The 19,843-nt window shown below is 38.0% G+C and overlaps 1 protein-coding gene across 5 annotated transcripts in view; it reads right to left on the bottom strand.

The window, feature by feature from the left end:
• Positions 1-96: 96 nt before the first annotated feature.
• Positions 97-19,843, bottom strand: part of LOC103135153 (transmembrane protein 65-like) — a 23,440-nt gene continuing 3,693 nt past the window's right edge. For all 5 annotated transcript variants that reach the window (XM_007548127.2, XM_016680049.1, XM_016680376.1 and 2 more), the window contains 6 exons: positions 12,391-12,435; positions 9,126-9,193; positions 8,456-8,510; positions 7,626-7,668; positions 3,412-3,517; positions 97-2,724 (listed from right to left, as the gene is read on the bottom strand). In XM_007548127.2, the coding sequence (XP_007548189.1) occupies positions 2,581-2,724; positions 3,412-3,517; positions 7,626-7,668; positions 8,456-8,510; positions 9,126-9,193; positions 12,391-12,435 (461 nt within the window). In that variant the 3' untranslated portion in view covers positions 97-2,580. The remainder of the gene's footprint in view (positions 2,725-3,411; positions 3,518-7,625; positions 7,669-8,455; positions 8,511-9,125; positions 9,194-12,390; positions 12,436-19,843) is intronic.

The raw sequence follows: 19,843 nt of genomic DNA, 5'->3' as shown, positions 1-19,843 counted from the left end.
ACCAGAAAATCATGTAGTTCAAGTTTAAAACCCAACATTCCAGAGTAAAACAAGACCACTAAGTCTGCCAGTGTACAACATAAAACAAAAATATTATTTTCTAACATGCATCATTAGTGCAGCCATAAACCACTGTGCTGTCTTTTTTTATTTTTTCCTTCTTGCTTGATACAACATTTTTGGCTCATTTTAAACTAAAGGTACCATATTTTTAAAATGATTTATACGATCAGGGGCCACAAAAAGTATGGAGCAAAAACACACTCCTTTACATGTTAGAGTCCTAGCTGATGAAATTTCCTCATCATTCATATCTCACTACCAACCCAAGCGAAGATACACACTTACCTACCTACGCATGCAAAATGGAAATGTATAAACTCCATAAATATTTATATTTCTCTGTACATTCTGTTCATTCTTATAACTCGTCAGGATTTGTATTATACACACAGTACAAAGCTGAAACAGTCATATACACTGACAGCATTTAGTCAGTTCAATCAGGGGCTGCAACACAGAGCAGCCAGATCAGATCTCCTTCTGCTTAGAAGAAAAATGCATTTTGTGCGTGAATACTCCAGACTCTGGATGTATTTTTTGTTTCTTCCAGGAAAGAATAACACAATATAAATATTTAAAGAACAATAAATAAAGATTTTTAGCAGAACTACCGTGCTGTATGAAAGTATTTGCCCCCTTAACAAATATAGGTTCAGATTTCTTGTCGTGACAACTGGTCAAATTGTTTATATCCAGTCACAGTTTGAGGGTTTTTGAGCATCAGTGGCCTGTTTAATGTCATGCAACCGCATCCAAATCTGATTAATATTGGTACTTTGACTAGGCTATTCTAGAATTGTCCTTTTGTTTCTCTTTTTTTTTTTTTTTTTTTCTTTGAGTGGTTCTAAGCTGGACCTGCTGTTGTGCTTTGGATAAATACCCTGCTACATAAAATTAAAATTTGTTTTATCTCAGGGTTACAAACCAATGGCCCGACATTCTCTATCAAGATTATATAAGGAAGTAAGGAAAAATCTTCTACTGATGGTAAAAAATCCTGGTCCCATTAATTACGGCCCAGTTCCTGAAGCAGCAATGCAGCCACAGACTACCACACTGCCATCTTTAACTTTGTAAATCTTTCAAGACTGATAAATCTTAGTGACATCATTTCTCTTCAGTTGTTGATCAACTTTAGATCAGGGCATGAAATGTTGATTTTAAAGACCTAATGGTCAAATTTCACCACTCAGACATGCTTTATTTAAGTGACTTGTTGATTCTAGAAGTCTGACAGTGTCTGTGAGTAAATTGTCTTCAACTTTGCAAAAAATAAAAAAAAGTTAGCTAAAGTTAATTTATGATGTGACAAGGGAGAGATTACTTATCCCACAGGAAGCAAGCTTAGTTATGACAGATTTTCCACACTAAATAAATCTAATCATCATTTGAAACACCCCTTTTGCCTTTACTCAAGTAATATTTGACTTTTTGAAAATAAAGTACGACAAAAAACAAAAGCTGAAAAACTCTGTAAGGGGGCAAATATATTTTTTTACAGCTCTGTATTTGGTTGCTTCCTTCAATTTTAATATTCCAGAGATGGACATCATGTGCAAACAAAAAAACAACTACATAAAAACAACATGTTGAATATCTAGTTAGTTAACTTTAAGCTGAGGGAAACGATGATCGACTTCAGATCAATTGCGCAGGTGGAAAACCATGAGTCGGACTGGTGAAGAGGCAAGAAGAAAACGTCAGTCGTGCGTTGGCCAGCAGAGGGCAGCAGAGCTCAAATTATGACGGCGGTACGGGAGGAAACAGCGGGTTAAACTCCAGGCTGTTTCCGTTCAGCTGAGGGAGATAAATGAAACAGTATTCGAGATAGACGTAAACTCACCTCCTTACTTCAACACACTCTTTAAACTGCCTCTTAAAGGCTTTCCAAAGGTGGTAGTTGGCCAGTGCGCATGAATTACTGCTTTAGCAAGACGTAAAAAAACCCTGAAATTATATGAGATGTTTACACTGTAACAGAGACTTGGACTAATTTGCTCACTGGGTAAGATATAACAAAAGCATAACGTTAACAGAAATAAACTAAATGAGTCGACGATAATTGGATGCAAAAATATATAACAAAGCTTATGTTGGAATATGTTTTAGTAGTGTTTGGTGTCTTTAAACCGGCTGCAAACTCTGCTGCAACGTTTTAAACAGTCATCCAACTTTCAGTCAGCCGAGCTGCCATCTCATGACATAAATAAGGTCTGTGCTTAAAACTGAAGTGATTTAACAGACTTAAAGCAGAGGTGAGGGTCTGTATCAGCAGGTGTTATGATTTAGCAGCCTTCCAGTCTGGACTCTTCCAACACATAACCAGTCTCCTGTGCTTTTGTCAAATATGTCAAGTAAAATCCTCCTCAGAATACCCTGACAGTTTGTTTCTTGGGAAGTGTCTGGAGAACAGTCCGTTCTCATGCTCTCCAGACGGCGAGGACAGACCCAGTCAGTTCTCACAAACAGATTTTCAGGTTTTCTTCAGGACTACAAAGAGTATCCGTCTGGAGTTGGTCAGTTTTTGCTGCTCCCTGCTGGAGCAGGTGGGGTTTCATCCTTCGTCTCCTTCTGTCCTTCCTTCTTCTCATCATCGTCAGAAAAGAAAAGAAGTGGAAACATGCCGAGGATGCAGCCGATACCCACACCGATGGCTTTACCCTGCGGACAAGAGGCAAAACCCAATAAAGTGTCAAAGCAATCCACTTTGCATCCTAAAATGGGACATTTTATAAAACTATTACAAAAATTCAATATTAATGTATTTTCTACTTTCGCTGCGTTAAATCTTAACAGCGTCTGACCATTCCAGAGTTTTTCATATTTTGTAAATCTTTTTTTCTTTGGGAGGAGGATTTTTTTTTTTACCAAAAAAGTCAGATTTTTTAAAAGAAGACAAACCTACAATATGCAATATTTTCCAAAAACAAAACAAAAAAACCCCCCTCTAAAGTAGAATGTTTTTGATGCGGGTGTTTCATCCTTGACTAGGTTCAAAATGGATTTTTATGCATTATGATTATTTTTGAGTAATGGAGTGAGAATCATTCTCATTACTCCGACACTCTTTGTATTATACTTTGTGACTCAAAACTGTAATAAAACTGTAATTTAAAAAAATAAAAAATAAAAAAATTCCACTTTCACCGCATTACATCTTTTCAATAGCTTCAGACCTTTCCAAAGATAAAAGTTTTTCCATATTTTGTAAATCTTTTCTATGTTTTACACCTGACTTGTTTAAAGGAGAAAAACCTCCAAAATGTGCAATATTTTCCAAACATAAACTCGAAAGTGGAATATTCTTTGATGTGGGTGTTTTAATAAAAGCGACTCTGGCGTACAAACCGTGTGACAGCTGACCCTGGTCTGCCACATATCCGCCTGCTTCGGACTCAGCTCGGGAATCTGCATGCCGAGTCGAGACGCCAAGGCCTCCACGTAACCTGCCAGCCTAAAGAGAAGAAGGGGGAAAAAAAGGAAACTTGAAGGATTTTGTAGTAACAATGCCATTCCCTACTTGTAATTCTCACCGTGACCATCACCTGTCAGGAACGCAGCTGGATGTCAACATGAGGAAGAAGTCAGAAAAGAAGTCTGGGGAGTATTAAATTCATTTTGGTGCGTTAAATGACTTGGCGGAGGAAAACCTGATTGGAACAGCATTATTAGTTTCATCTGGATATAAATAATGAAACTCCTACACTCAACAGGTTTTCTGTATTTATGCATCGGAAACATGGCGCTGGATGTTTATTGCTAACATGTGTTGAGGTTGTGGAAAGAGAAAAAAAATAAATAAAGGTCATATTTGATCTAGTTTTGGCTATTTTTATGGGGGAAAAAAATGATGTTTTCTCCAAAATTCTACATTTCAGTTTTTACAATTAGTTTTGTCAACAGACAAAATATCATGTTTGTGTTTATGAGGTCCCTCAATTCACATTGGGTGTCAGGACACAAATGGGAGTCTGAAGTGAAGGAGAGCTCTGCAGTAAAAATGATGACAAGCCATAAATCAGGTTTAAAACTGGGAGAAATTCCTGAATTTCAGCCAGAAAATCAGTGAAACTGCAGTTTAAAACTCCCAGGAATCTTTAATGAGGGACATTTCTGTCAGATGTTTAAATAGCTGTGTGGGAAAGTTTATCCGGAACCTTTTAGCTGCAGAGGTTCTCGGCATAGAAATGTTGAAGGATTGAAGTAACTCAGACGCCGCTCTAGTGACAGATGAGTCCAATAAAATGAAATGAATAAAAGATACTTTCTGATGAAGCCTAAGAGTTTCAGCTTAAATGTGCGATCACATGCCAACATGCACGCATAGCAGATCGTCAGAACCAAATTTATGGACAGTCGCCATGTGTGATGGATTCTGGGCTTTAGATGCAGCGGTTTGTGAGTGAGGAAAGGAATCTGAGTGAATATTCTGACGTACCGTTACTGTGGGGTTGAATCAGTGACTGGGACTAATGGATTCTCAGTTCACTGCTCACACAAATGAGCTGCAGCTGGAGCCGCCGAGCTGGAGGACTGATAGCAGCGAGCGGCGCATCTGACAAGACGATAGCGGAGCCCCGCGGTGGCCGTTGTTGCCGAGACAGGACTGTGAGAGCCACCGAGTTTCATCAAGTTGTGCAGAAATATTTGCGAGATTAACTTTTTAGGTCTGATTCTATACCACTTTGTTCCATAAATGCAAACCCGTACTTTAAATCTCCACAACCCCACAACAAATCGGGCATTTTTTTTTGCACAATCAAATTCAGTCCGATAGGCCACAGAAGTCAGGGGGACAAAGAAACGCTCAGGAGATGAAATACAACAGCAGTACCTACACTGATCATGAGATGATGACATTTCCTGAATGCCTTTGCTGAGAACCATCCCTCAACATGAGAGGTTGTTCAACAGGGAAGCAAAAAGCAGCTTGAAAACTGGAGAGACTGTGTAATAAATCCTAATATTTTCCATTAACGGTGTTATTATTAGAGACAGAAGTGAGGGAACTGCACCTGCACAGGTTCAAAGGTGGTTTCTAGTTTCAATACGGCTGTTCTGACACATCTCACTTGGAGTTCATTCATCCTCTGAATTTTTTTCCTGAGATTAAACTCAGATAAAATAACTGCAAGTAATGAAAACAACAACATCCATACATTGATTACCAGCAGGATTGCAGGGTTCCTGATGCCCATCTCCAGGGGAAAGGTTTTTTCTTTTTTACGTTTGAGACTCAAAAGATAAATACTACATATCACGGAACCAATAAACGTTAATACCACCGTTTATCACCTGCTACACAGAAATAAAATCTTAGAAATGGAACAACTTTGTTGTTTATGTGTGCCATGTCATCCATCTACTTTCTGTGACTCAGCATCAGGTCAGTGAGTGGATGGACTATGAAATGAAACAGAAAGTTAATGTATCTGGGTCAAGAAAGAAGCCACTGCCTCCCACTTGTTCCCCAGAGTTTACTAATGGGAGCCCTGAGTTTTCATCTCGTTTTGTCAGCCTTGGCTGAGTGCAATAATGCTTTGCCGTCTGGACCGTCTGCCCCAGAAAGCCACTGATGCATTGTGTCCATAAGAAACGCAAAGAGAAAGAGAAGCCAGGAGGCAGCATCGCTACCAATGAGCCCGAATGGTCACAATGACTCATGAGCAAAATTATAGAGTATTAGTGGAGTAATTTCTGCCATTTGTCAATGGAAACAAGCTGTGAGGAGATGGAAACATGAGGTCTATAGGAACAAATCAGAACATATGTGGATTAGAGTAGCACAGTTTGCTCACCGCACGTCCCAACACAGATGAAAACATAGAGAAACAGGCAAGCAGTCACTGTCTGAGGAAAACAGGTGACGAAGGATGTGATCACTAATTACTGACACTCGTTTCTGTTCCTGTAACTGTGGTTCAACTCAGAGTGTGGAGCTGACATAAAACCACTCCCGACACTGAGCTTTTGCAGCAAAAACTGAAACCCAGCAGCTTTGTCCAAATACGCAGTATTTCATTCCATGTGTTGATTACTTCATTTAGGATAATTAGATGAAGTAATTACCCTTCTGGTGAAAGCAGTTTCAACTCATCACGAGCACGTTGCCTGAAAAAAATGCCAACCATGACCTGTTTTACATCCAGCTAGTGATGAGTCTATCTCCACAGGGAACATAAACAGAGATTATATTTACAGTTAGTGATGCTAACTTTTTTGTTTTGTTGTTATTTGCAATCTGATAAAGTCAGTATTGACAGGTCAAAGGTTTATAAAATCAATGACTGGAAATTTACCACAATATCTCTGATCAGTGTTAACCCCACACTTTACTGTTGATTTAGATTGTCTGCTTACAGAATGAAAGAAACTATTGTCTTTCACATTTGTGTTTTTAAGCAAATTATGTCCAGCCATTTAAGAGCAGTAGCAAGCAGTGCACGCTAAAGAGGAAAAATGTGAAATAGTAAGAAGGGAGGCGAAAAAGAATAAAAGCAAAAGCCGATAATAATATATTTATCTCCAATGTTTGTATGTGCAAGTTAAATGCACAGGAATCATTTTACATCTAATTAGCTATGCCATCAGTGTCTAATGACACTGAACTTAGTTGTGTTTTTTTTGTTCTTGAATTAGTGGCTTAACTTGGCCCCCTTCTGAGCTGCCGTTAAAGGACCGGTGACTCAGAGGAGCTAAAGTGAAGATCTTCTGTTAGTCAGAAGCCCACACTTGAGACCTGCTGTTATTGAAACAAAAGCAGCCTGTTATGCAAATGAATTGAAGTGTTTAAAGCAGTCCACTGAGAAACTGATAAAAAGCCTTCAACACACACACTGACTCGAATCCATCAAAACTGGAACAGAAAAATGAACTCGGGCAGGTCCCATCAAGTCTCACCTTGACGAACTGACCACCCGAACTCTGTCTGTCATATGATTGAATGGCAGCAGAGCCGTGCCTGTCCACTGAGAGCCTCAGACAAGTTGACTAATATATCAAGCTGGCAGGTATAAAATGCAACAGCATGACCCCAATCTTCACATTGCCTTCAATTGTTGTATATTTTAAATAAGAACAAATAAACACGAGAAGACTGTTGATGCCTCAACCATTTTTGTTTTATGATAGCGCATGGTCTAATGTTGCCTCTAGAAGGCGCTAAAAATATTAGCCAGCTCACTTGGCATTAGGAAATGCAAACAATGAGCTTCTTACACTGATGGACCTTAACAGAGAGCAACACGAGTCTGTCTTAAGAGTTCTTCTGTAATCATGTATAGATATTCACAAATGTCATTTTCTGAGTATACAGTAAATACTTTTCAAGTGCTTAGCATATTTCATTTTGTGATGCATTATAAATATAGTTTCTTTTCATTAGACACAGAAATCTGTTAAAAAAGAATCCATATTTTTGACATAATCTTCAACAAACCATAAATGTTTACACTAACCCTGATTAATGATGCCGTCTATACCACTTCATGCACTTAATATGTAATGAAGCTTTGTTCAGCATACCCTCATCTGTGTCATGCGTGCATGTGTACAGCTCTTACCCCAGTCCTGCCAGATCAGATACCAGGTTGCCAAGAGCAGCAGCTGCAAAAAATATAAAAAATGCGAGGAGTAATTACAGAATAGCTATACACTGATGACAGGTAAAAGGTGTAGCGTTTCTCCTGGCGATGTCATTAAAACATGCTAATGAAGCTGAGGTTGTGGGTTTAAAGTTCAAGGTAAACAATTACTATCGATTCTCTGGACACTTTGAGAAAACAAAACCATTTCATTTTCACAAAACGTATCATAAAGCACTCAGATGGTCTAAACTTCAGGAATAATTTTAGCAAAAGGATGAAATAATTTATGAAACGGACTCAAACATGAATTGAATTGTTTCTAACCATCTAATTTATCTCTACTGGCGCAGAAAGAAATCAACAACCTCGATTTAGAGGATGTTAAGGTGAACAATTTGTTCTGTAGCTTCAACATTGCTGTGGAAGTGAGAAATGAAGTCTGTTCCTTTGCTTGCTGTCGTCTCAGCTACTTGTGACCCTGAATGTCGAGGATTACCAAACTTGGAACAACAGAAACACAGAAACCCTCAGCGGGAAAGACAAAAGATCAGTGGATCAATTGCTGCTGTAGCAACAACAACTTCAAACATCAACTCCACCATGAGATCTTGATCACGTCTGTGAGCGAAGGTACAGCGCTGTGGAGAAAATATCATTATAGATGTATCTGAGAAATCGTGTGGTTCCCAGAAGAGATCTTTCTGAAGGGGGCTTACTTTTTCTAAATATATAATGTCTGATAATTTTTTAAAAAAAGTTTAAGTTAGGATGAAAAGAACATAAAAAGGGCCAAGCAAATCTTTTACCTGCCATAGTTGAAATGCCAAGAACCACACCGATGGATAACTCAATCTGTGTGCCCTGAGAAAACAATAACACAGGTTACTGGAGGGATTATTAATTTTCTTTGTATGGTAAACCATAAGCCTGCAGATTTGTACAGCATACCTCAGACACAACCTTAAACTTTAAATAGCCTTTTTGAATCTCGTTTTAGAATAGGATGAGAAGTTTCAGTCTCACTAACTAGCTTAATGTCCAAAAAGAAAAATAAGACCTTCAGGCAGCATTAATTTCCTTCAGTATGAACTAAAGTAAAAACCTCAGGAGGATCCAAGTGCAATCCAACTTTAGGTTTACTTTTTTCTCAAAAAGTGGGAAATACACAAAATATGCATTTTTATTATCATGTCTTCCATTTATATTTTTATAAGCTACATTTAGAATAAGAAATAAGAAGAAAACAACTTTCTGTACAACCAACCCCTGTGATGATCAAACACACCCCTAGAGAGAAATTCAAAAACCAACTAAAGCCCTTTTTTCTGCTCACTCAGCAGGAATATGTTTGCTCAACAGAAATGTACTTACCTAAAGCTAGTAAATCTGTAAACTCCATGCATTCATGCTTAGTAAACACATTGTTCGTTTAAACATAAATATGCCTTGGGACTATTTTAGTATGCCGACACTTACAGCAACAATCATGATGCAGTTGTCCAAGAATCCAAATCCCACAAAGGGGATGGCATTATGCAGCAGGACTGGGGGAAAAAATAAAAAACTATTATCAGACAAAACCTGGCAGGAAGAGAGACATTTTGGTCATTTCAATCTTTTCCTGTATTATACTTTTGCAGTCTTGGTCAAGTTGTGGTGACTTTGGGTACAAAACAAGAGCTGCCCGTCATCAACCAAGTTGCATCGGCCACTTCGAATTCGTACATATCTGGAGACATTTCATACAATTGATGACTTAATGTTTTTTAGCGTATTTTCCCTTTCTATTGTAAAGAAATGTGGTTATGGGACTCCAACAAATCATATTCAGCTGAAGGAAATCATTTAAGTTTGAAAACTGAAATAGGATGAGATCAGGACAAACAATATGGACACCATATATTAATATTTTGTGATTTGTATTGGAATAATGATAAAAGTGACAGTAGAAATGATCAATCTGTACATGTGTCACTGAGAATAAGAGGAGGTGAGAGTAGAAGGCAGCAGCTGATCTGGGAGGAGGCTGGGGAGTTCTGGGGAGCCAAGTAGAGACAGGCACAGGTGCAAGTAATTAGCAGAATGAGGATGAGGTGGGAGGAAGGATGCATTCACTGCAGGCTGGGAAAATGCAGAGCAGCCTTAAACTGTGACAGTAAACTGCATATTCAATCCCAATGCAAGTCTGACAAAACCTGACCAAACATTTCACAAACTGTAAATTCAACTTATCTACAGATAAGTTGAATTTACTTATTTAAGTTGAAGTCTTTTTTTTTTATAACTGAACCAGAATTTGTTTTTCAAAGGACAAACAAAACAGTATACAAGATGATGCAGCATCGTTGTCAGCAGGGCAAAAAAGTATGTTTTTGTAAGAGCACAATCCATCAATAATGCAGACAGATTCATGTTCTGAAGGCACAGTGAAATGAGTTTTGAAGAGGTCACGGCCCACTTCGAGTTAGCTTATTATGATTCAAGTTTAAGCGACTGTAGTTAAGGTACCTCACCCTATGAAATCCGACTGCTGAAACAATAACACCAGTAATCCCCATCATCTGCACAGCTTGGCGTTGCACAGATGACGCATGAGGATTTTATGGCTTAAAGGTGAACCTTTTCTGGTACTGCAACACATCTGCTTGTTAACTGTGTTGATGGATTTTTGGAAACATTTTTCCTTTTTATGACTGATGTGAATTGATTTCAGTCAGCTTGTGACCTTTTGTTGAATACAACCATCAGGCTGAACTTTCCTCAATGGATTCATTCTGTCCACCTTACTTTTTTTTTTTTTTCCTGATTATCCATATTAGTAGTTCCCGGTAGAGGAGCAATCACTGGAAACTCAATATTTGGTCTCTCTCACCAAATCCTTTCTGGCAGAGGAGAAAACCAGACATCAAATACAAGATTGTAGGAGATCTAAAAGCTCATAATATGCAATATCCATGAACATAATTTCATCATTATTTGACAGACTGATTCTTATTTCTGAAGCTAATATAATAAAAGCTTAACCCTTGTGTGTGCGAGGACTGAGGCAAACGTAGAGGTCTATGGAAAATGATACAGGTTTTACGTGTGTGGGGTCGGTTGGACCCCTTTTCGACATACAAGGGTTAAACATGTCATCATATTGGTATTTCAACATTTTAGGTCTATTTATTGCACCCAAATCAAGACTTAGAGAGCTTTAACCCTGAGTTTCCACATCAGCATTCAGCACCGCAAAGGCCTGGTAATGAGACATTCATCTGATTCAGGTGTGTTGAAGGAATGAATCTAAAAGCTGCAGGACATAGGTCCCAGTCTCAGACTGCCAAGGTTGGACTCGGCACTCCAAGTCCAATCTAAATCTGTTGCTGCTGTTACAAAAACAAAGAGTTCACAAATAACTCCCTAAAGTGAAAAAAAAAACTGATGAAAGAATCAAACACGCAAAAGCCTACTGCTGTGAATTATGATGGCAGCTGTGCTTGATGCTGATGTGTTAAGACAGCAGGTCGAATCAGTGCTTAAGAGTTTTACTGAGCTCCTCAGCAAAGTGTCTCAGCAGGGAAAAGGGTTATTTTGGCAAAGCACAACTCCAGGCATGAAGAGATATTTATCACACAGAGGAAATGTATTCAGACGTGAAAAATTAGTTTTTGCCCCTGCAGCTTATTGAAACAATGCTTCATTTCTCTTGAAGTGACTGAGGTAAAAACAATGAGCTGTGCAAACCTGCTTGTATTTAGAATGTGATAATATTGTGAGGAAAAATTTAAAATTACATAAACATTTTTCTAATTATACATTATCTTAAGAGATTGCTTCAGCATTATGGAGATGCTCTAATAGAAGTCTTTATCTGTATGTTGGGTTTCAGTTTAATTGAAGAGCCACTGCAGGTCTGAGACAACAAGTGTGGTGAATAAAGATGGGTTTAATTAACACTGAACAGACTGAATATATACCAGGGAGTCTGATTACTGACCATAGCACAATGGCTAAATGAACAGATGAGGAACAGGTGAAGGGTTAGGTGCCTAGTTTCAGAAACCTTAACCTCAGTCATAGCACATGATCCTTTAACAATGAACCCACAAATTCAGCTACAGTTGTAAAAAAATCATTTGACTAATCTCAAAAAGTCCTTCAATTGTCCAGACTTTACCCCTATTGAGTGTGTCTTATTTCAGAGATGGGTGATCACCAAGATGTTTTCTGACAAATGTGAGATGGGTCTTTGATTTACATTTGGTCAGCAACATGGATTCCATTTTCTGCCAGTCTCTTTCTTACTGATGAATTATGATCACTGGCCTTACTTGGTGACACTGATGTCTGCAGAGCTTTAGAAGCTATGCTGGGTTACTTTGTGATCTTCTTGATGAGTCATCAATGTCCTCTTGGGATAATTTTAGTAGGCCAGCTACCACCGTTTTATGTCTTATCTGTCGGTGAAAAATGACTCTCACTCTGGCTTGCTGGAGTTCCACGGATTCAAAAATTACATTGTATCTCATCTTTTCCTGAATTTCTTCAGATCAAGGTATAATTTGTTGCTTTTTTACATATTTTTGTCTACTTTATGCTCTTAGAGACCTTGAAAAAAAATCAGTTAATCACAGTTAATTCATGATTTAACAAGGAGGGAGAGGAGGTCTAACTTAGAGGAGCTCATTATGTGAACAAATTCATAAATTACCACATTCTGCATGATCTTCCAGAAGAAAGAGAGGAATAGACTTACCATATCTCAACTGGGCTGCAGTAGGTGGTGCGATTTCCAGCTGCCCTGAAAAAAGACAAATGAAAAATAAAATGTTACAAAAGTATCTTGGAACATCCCAGCATGAATGATATGTTTAAATTTCGAATGGTAAAATCGATCAATAAAGACCGTCTGGGCACAAAGAAAAATAGCAAGAGACGGTAGGAACATTTAGCAAGAAGCCAGAGGAGATGGAAAACAGTCAGAGGAAATCGGAAACAGCTTTCCATCATTGTCACTTCACCCGAGTCAAACATGGATGTGAGGACAAAGGCAGTATCATTGATATTTCTGTTGGCAACAAAGCCTTGGAGACAGAACCTGCTATCAGATATGACAAGTGTTTGAGAAGGAGGGTGGTGACAAACGGACACAGATAAAAGATGAAAAGACAGAAGGTGTAAAAGCATTTTATTTTACTTGGTTCTCTGGTCTAACTTAGCTGAAAATAAAACTAAGCTGAGAGTCTAATTACAGTTTTTATGTGCTGTGGCAATTAAGCGAAAGACTGGATGACGATGTCCTGTGAACTGTATATGGCATGAGAGACTGTAGGATAAGCTCCAGGTTTATCCTGCAGACTGATGAGCTATAAAACCAAAGACAATTACATGAGTTTAAGGCTGATCACACACAGTAGGATCATTTCCTTTGCAGGTTGCTTGAAATTGGATTCCCTGCAGTGAGGTCAGACGATATGCAAGTTCACATAATGAAGTCTACGGCACCACTCTCCGGTCTTATTTTACCTCTGCAGGTAAGGTCAGATTGAGGGAGAGTTTATTTAAGGGAACGAAGCCAAATGAACTCCCAGCAGAGTATTCCTCAGCCTCTGCTACTACAACCGAGTGTGTGAATTAATAGATGCACTTGCAGTCCCCACATGCTGTCTGCACTGATATAGGAATGAGAGCAGATAGGAGGAAGACTATTACCGCCGAGTATCGACTGGAAGCAGCGAACTGCAACAGCCAGGTGACCAATTACAGGAAACACCAATGGGAGTTTGGCCACCGGAGCCTCCGGTTTCTCACCGGGGTGTGGTGGCATCAGTCCCTCCACTCAGCCTTCCAGTTCTCATCTGCCCTTCCTGTTCCATCTTCTCCGCCTCCTCTCATCATTCCTGCCCGCTGCTCTCCCGACTCAAATTACAACGCTCTCATGTTGCTCTAGCAAAGACAGAGAACCGAAGGCCCATTTCGAATGTATGGACGAAGTTCATCATCTTTGCTCACTGTTGCCTCCAGCTTCGACAGCTTGCGCAAAATGAAGTATTGCTCATTTCAAAATTCCCTCCGGAGCGTTCTTTCAGCTAATCAACTATTATCTCCGGTTGCAGGTTGTGGAAAACCCTCGCAGCTTAATAAGCATCAATTATTCCACAACAGCAGAAGAACAAATTGACACTGATGAAAGTAATTTCCACAGAGCCAGTCTTGTTTTGTACCAGAAACCATCGCCAAGCCTTTATTTCCTGTTTAGCAAGTATCAAATAAAACCTTTCTATGGTCCACCTGTGCCATCAACAACACAGCTGCTGTTTTAGCTTCATAACTTTTCTCACCGACACAGAAATATACCCTCAGCTCTCTCATATACAGCAAATATAACATGTTTATTTTTTTAATATTTACAACATAAAATACATAGCAGATTACATGTCTGCCCTAAAATACCAAGTTATTTAGTCTTAAAGTACATGATTGTTTCATTCTGTTGAAACATTTTACAGAACATTGTAGAAGGACAATTTTCCATAATTAAAAGAAGCTTAATTTCTGCTCTTTACCAGAAAATTATGGAGGAGAATCTGGATCATCAGTTTGTGATCTTAAGCTGAAGTGCTTAAGACAACAATCACAAGCAAACTAGCGAGTTCTCCACTTTATGTTTCAATAAGTAAATAAATAGATGAAGGTTTTAGAGTGGATAAATCAAGGTCTGGACTTAAACCAGATTTAGATTTTGTGGCATGACCATAAGCAGGACGTTCATACTCACACACAATTGTGCTTTGTATTTATTCAGGAGATAATCTTTTGACTTTAAAATTTGAAAAAAATCTATAAGGAGGCAGATTATGGAGCCTCCAGTTTCAGTTTGAACATTTTAATAACTTAATTTTAGAAGTCTAAAATAAATAAATGAAAATAATAAATAAAAAATAAATGAACGGGTTATGAAAACAAAGGCGTCTCGTTTAAGTAAAATCTATATGAGGTATATATAAAGATGTAATCACCGATATAGAGACTCAAAACAACTAGTTTAGGACCTACTATTATGTTAAGTTAAATAATCTAATTTAAAAATGTGGTTTACTTTTATATCTCTCAAAAATTTGTGAAGTTGACACAATTTTTAAACATTTCTCAACCAGTCAGACTCTTCCAGGTTTCATCTAGCCATTCATCAACTCTAATCTGGCTGGCATTGCTGCATATTGCCCCCACAGCTCCTCTTGTTCTCAGAGTATTGATTGTTTGTGGGCTTGTATCCCCAAGAGCTATTGTCCAGAGTGACTTCAAATTCAGCCGACCTGAGTGGTGAAAACATTTCATGGGCTGTGATGAGCTGCTAATCAGGAAGCAGGGCAACCAGGTCTTACTCTTAACTTCAGGATCTACAACTCCTACTGATGACAGTGTTTACAGATGAACACAAAACAGGGACAGATTTTCTGTTTTTAATGTTTGTGGTTGTTTAATCTAATTTTTTGTTTCATCTTCTTGTTTTATGCTTCTGCTGATACCTGCTGCTCTGTTACTCTCTGAGTGATTCGGCCACCAACACCGAACTGTACTTCTTTTGCTAAAAAAGAAAAAAATAAAGAAAAAAAAAACAACAATGAAAAAGTCACACTTTGCTGACACTTTTCGGCCTTGACAAATGGCTCGTTACAGACTTTGCTGCTTGGTGCTGGTGCAGCATGAAAGTGAAGTGTGAAGAGAGTTTTGGAAAATGGAGATAAGTCTGAGGCAACCAAGAACCAAAGCAAGGCTCAGCTTTGATGAGTGAAACTCTGTCAGCTCACACTGAGCGCCCTGCGCCTCAGTAAAAATGAAAAATATGGGTGGTGAGATTTTCTGCCAATTCAGGTATTAGTGTCACAGAGGCAGAAACAAGAAAAGCTGCAATTGCATTTTTTTTATTACGAGCTATTCAAACTGGCACAATATTTCTTGTTTCTGTGTTCGCGTGTGATTCAATATTGCAAATGTGAGTTGAAGTGACAGCTTTGTCCTTTGTTTCAGAAATAGATGGCATTTAAGAGAGTTCCATTATCTGAGATGGTGTTGTGTGAGTCCTTAAACGTGCTGTATAAATTAGTGTCGCCTGATTGAAATTATATTGTGTGTTCAATTTAGCGTGTGTGTGTGTGTGCATGTATGTGACCCAGGGTTCAACAGAAAAGGAACAATAGAAGGTTAAAACCATCCATCAAAAGCCCAGCCTCTGTTGTTCCCCCTGTGATGTAGGAGACAGGAACGGGGAAATTAAACACAAAAAGGATCTTGTGGACATGGCATTCATTAGCAAATTTAAAATGTGAGGAAGAAATCAGCATTGAGTTTGGATTTATTAGGCCTGATAAGAAGGGATGCAGTCCTTGGCAGGTAAATATTAACTCATAGTTAATACTTTAGCAGATATGGAATTAAAAAAAAAAAATCATATTTTAAAAACCGATAGATTGAGAAGGCATCTAAGTCCGCAGTATTTAAGACCTGCACAGTATTTTTTTTTCTTATGCTGTAAATTTTAAATTCTGGTTTTATATTTTCACCTTTGTGTGAAAACTGCATAGTTCATCTTGCCTGTCCATTTGCTGCTGGTACACTTGAATTTAGGTTATTTGTGTAGATTATTTCTAATCTATTCTATTTTTCAATTCTTTACTTTTGTCATACTAATCCAGGCCTAGGAACAAATTGTTTCCAAACCTTGTAGGAAACCTAAATAGAAAATCTGAAGTTTTTTTTTTTTCTTTTAATCATTTCATCCCAGATGTTTTGTGTGTTTTGTCAGAGGTCAAGCTCATCTATAAAGAAAAAATAAGATGATCCATCATCGCCTTCTGACCTCAGTCCTGAGTGGACAGGTTCATTTAAACAAAAGCCACCTTGAATATCAAACAGCTCCTACTCTGCATAATTGCACCAATACCGGAGCTTCAGCCGTGGCTCTGTCATGTAATTAATTCCTCCATCTGCCTAAACACTGGGGTCTGTCAGCATATCTTATAGGATTGCTTAAAGTTGGCAATACATTGAAAGTCTTTTTGTTTTCAGTCCTTAGGTCCTAATAAAGTTTTCCTTAAAGACAGACACTAGAAGTCACCTTTAGTTAGTGTGTCTAATCAGTCCACATTTAGAGATTTGATGTGTACATCTTTCACTTCTTTAACACAATTTCTCTTTAGACATTGCATTTCACATGTCAATTTGAAATAAATCTATCCAGAGGGAACCTGGCAAACTTCTTAAAGAAACATACAAGATAAATGTAACAGTTTGAATTGTTTGCTAGGATTTGGTAATAAATTGAACAGAAGGGGAAAAAAAACTGGATTTGGTCTGATCCTTGGTGGGGATGCCATACAGCAACTTTGCCTGTATTTGAACACCCAGAATGAAAAATCATGACACAAAGCACAGAAAAAAATATTACAGGGTTCACAGGAAATGCTCGGCACTCTTATGGACTGATTAAACAAGAAACTTGAGGATGTTTTCCACAGAAATTCTCTGAGCAAGAGCTTTACAAAATAAAATTCCTCCTTTACAATTCTAAATACTGCTAAGTGTAACATAACTGTAATCAAATCTGAAATGTTTTGATGTGGTTTCATCACAGAAACTACTAAACTAACAAAATCCACAGGAGAGTAACTGAACTGACTTCCTGGTATGCAAGTAATTTAAGGGAATCAATCTTGGTTTTCTGGGAGTCAAACATGATAGCAACATCTTTCTAGTGTGTGTATTTGTGTAGGAGTGTTGGACACTTCCACATTAATGGGGAGGTAATCTGATTGTCCATCAGTCACAGTCAGTTATATCAGCATGCACTCTCATGCTGCAGCACTGTCTGTGTGAATTATTATGACGATAACACAGAGAGCTGAGGCAGTATGACGCATAAAAACACTCTTAGAAAAGAAGGTTATCTTGTGGAAGGAGATGAGAACTCATTGCTTGCCTGTTCGCCTCAAAGGGTAAAAAAAAACAAATAAAAAAAAAAACTTTTTATCCATCTGAAGCTCTAATTTATAACAGAGAAACAACATAAAAATCAAAACAAATGCAGAATTTGTTTATTTTACATTTTCTCTGTCACTACATGCATCCACATGCATGAAAGTGAAAAGAATGTTAACACATTAAAATGTTATTTTCAAAAGTTACTTTTACCTGACAAATGAGTGGAGTGATGCTCTAATTTAATGAGCATCACTCAGCATCAAACACCTACTTTATCTAGAACTTAAACATCTTAATGTGTGGAGAAAACATTGATGCAATTAAAATGACTTCTGATAAAAGAATTTCAGCATCTAGCAGATATCAGTGACAGGGAAGAGCTGAACTATGATTGGACTGGAGGCTTCCTTCATTTCTTTGAACTAAAATATTCATCACTTCCTCATTCCATATGAATATCCAAGTCTCAGGATTATTAGATTAGACCTTGTTGGTTCTTATTCACACACTAAGCACTTCTGAGGACTCAAACACACTAAAAGGTATTTAGCATGGCTGATGTTTATCTTTGGGTGTTCAAGAAGAAATTCAATGTCATATTGACGCTAAATTTAGATTATATTTTTTTTACTCTAAGATTGCATCCATTTGTTCTTTGACAAATATTTAAAAGCTCAACTTTAGTTCCCATTTACCCATAGCGATGTTGGACAAATATGTACCCACTCCAAAGAATAAAAATAAACCAAGTAAGTTTATATAAATTGATTGATGGCCTGCAATCAAAACACTATGAGGATCAGCATCTTCTGCAACTATTGGGTTAATTTTTTTCTGCAAAAGGTAAATAATTCAAAGCGCAAACCTCTGACAGTCTAAATGCCAAGATCTCTATATATGTGACCTTTAACAGAAATAGCATTTTTTTCTGGCCTTTCTTTTCCCCAATGAACCAATCTGCAGTCCTCAAAAGCCTCTGGGTTCAGGGAAGAGTTATGTGGAGTGGAACGTACGAAATACCTCAGTGCAAAGTAAAATGCTCAGTCTTTCCAACATAGCCATGTTAAAATGCAACATTTAAAATAAAGAAAAATAGTGAAGGTTTATTTAACTAAACAAATAAATAAATAATACAGTTGAATGCAGGTTTTACAACTTGGATTTCTCTGAGGTTTAATCTGCTAGTCCTGATTTTTGTTTCCTAAGAAGTGTAAAACATAAAATAGAAAAAAAAATACTGCAGATGACTCAAAATAAAAATGTAGAAATTACCAGACTGTCCCCATTTATACTATAAAGCATATGTCCCAAAACTTTATGTGACTTTTATTGAACTAAAAAGTGCATCCACGTGTATGTTGTTGGTTGATGCATTTAAAGACATAAAATGGTGGGAGTTTTTTGCTATGATGCATTCAGTGCACATGGAAAAGTCTACTTTTCAGTCTTAAAACTCCAGCTCACATGTCAGAGGTGTTGGAAGAAAACTGACTGATCCAATTTCTGCACGATTGATTGTAAAATGTCACTTCAATTTATAACTATTGATTTGAACAGAACGCACTCAAATTTGCCCACCATCATCATGACTGAGTAACTAAGCTAAAATATAAGGATTAAGCATCGAGTCTCCTGCAGTCGCAGGATGAAAAGAAGATGGACGCTGATAAGTCTGTCAAGAAAAAATATATATATTTCTGCCAATACAGCAGCCACAGCGAGTCAACCGGCCCAGCAACCACTGATACAGCTTTTCTGTCGCCTGTATGCATAGGTAAGAGAATCCCGCAGAGTCTTTATAGCATGAAGGTGAGGACGTCAGCGAATTCCCGGCGGGCAGGGCTAAAAGGTGAAAGAGGAGGACAGGAAATGTCCTCTGCATGTTGCCACCTCAGTCAGTGTAATCCCTATATTTTAGTACGCTCACATTTTCAGCTGTATAGTAAAAAAAAAAAGATTTAAAATTCAGTAAGTACAACCATGGAGAAGACAGCTGGTTGGTAGTAGTCCAGGAGACAATCAGAGACAGCTCAAGAGGTTGAAGCTAAGGAAGCTGACAGTTCACAAAGAGTTGTGTCCAAACATAATAATGGAAGGTTAAGTGGAAGGAAAAATGTCGTATCAAATGAATCCTGTATTTCCTGTCGTCTCTGGGTCTACTGAGGAGATTTCTTGTTTAGGCTGCCTTAAGTGCCAGCCAGCTTGTTCGAGTCCCCAACCACCTGGTT

Source organism: Poecilia formosa, unplaced genomic scaffold, assembly GCF_000485575.1.
Source record: "Poecilia formosa unplaced genomic scaffold, Poecilia_formosa-5.1.2 Scaffold0, whole genome shotgun sequence".
Taxonomy (NCBI): Eukaryota; Metazoa; Chordata; class Actinopteri; order Cyprinodontiformes; family Poeciliidae; genus Poecilia; species Poecilia formosa.
The sequence above is the reverse complement of the archived record's forward strand: the minus strand, read 5'-3'. Positions and strand labels throughout refer to the sequence as shown.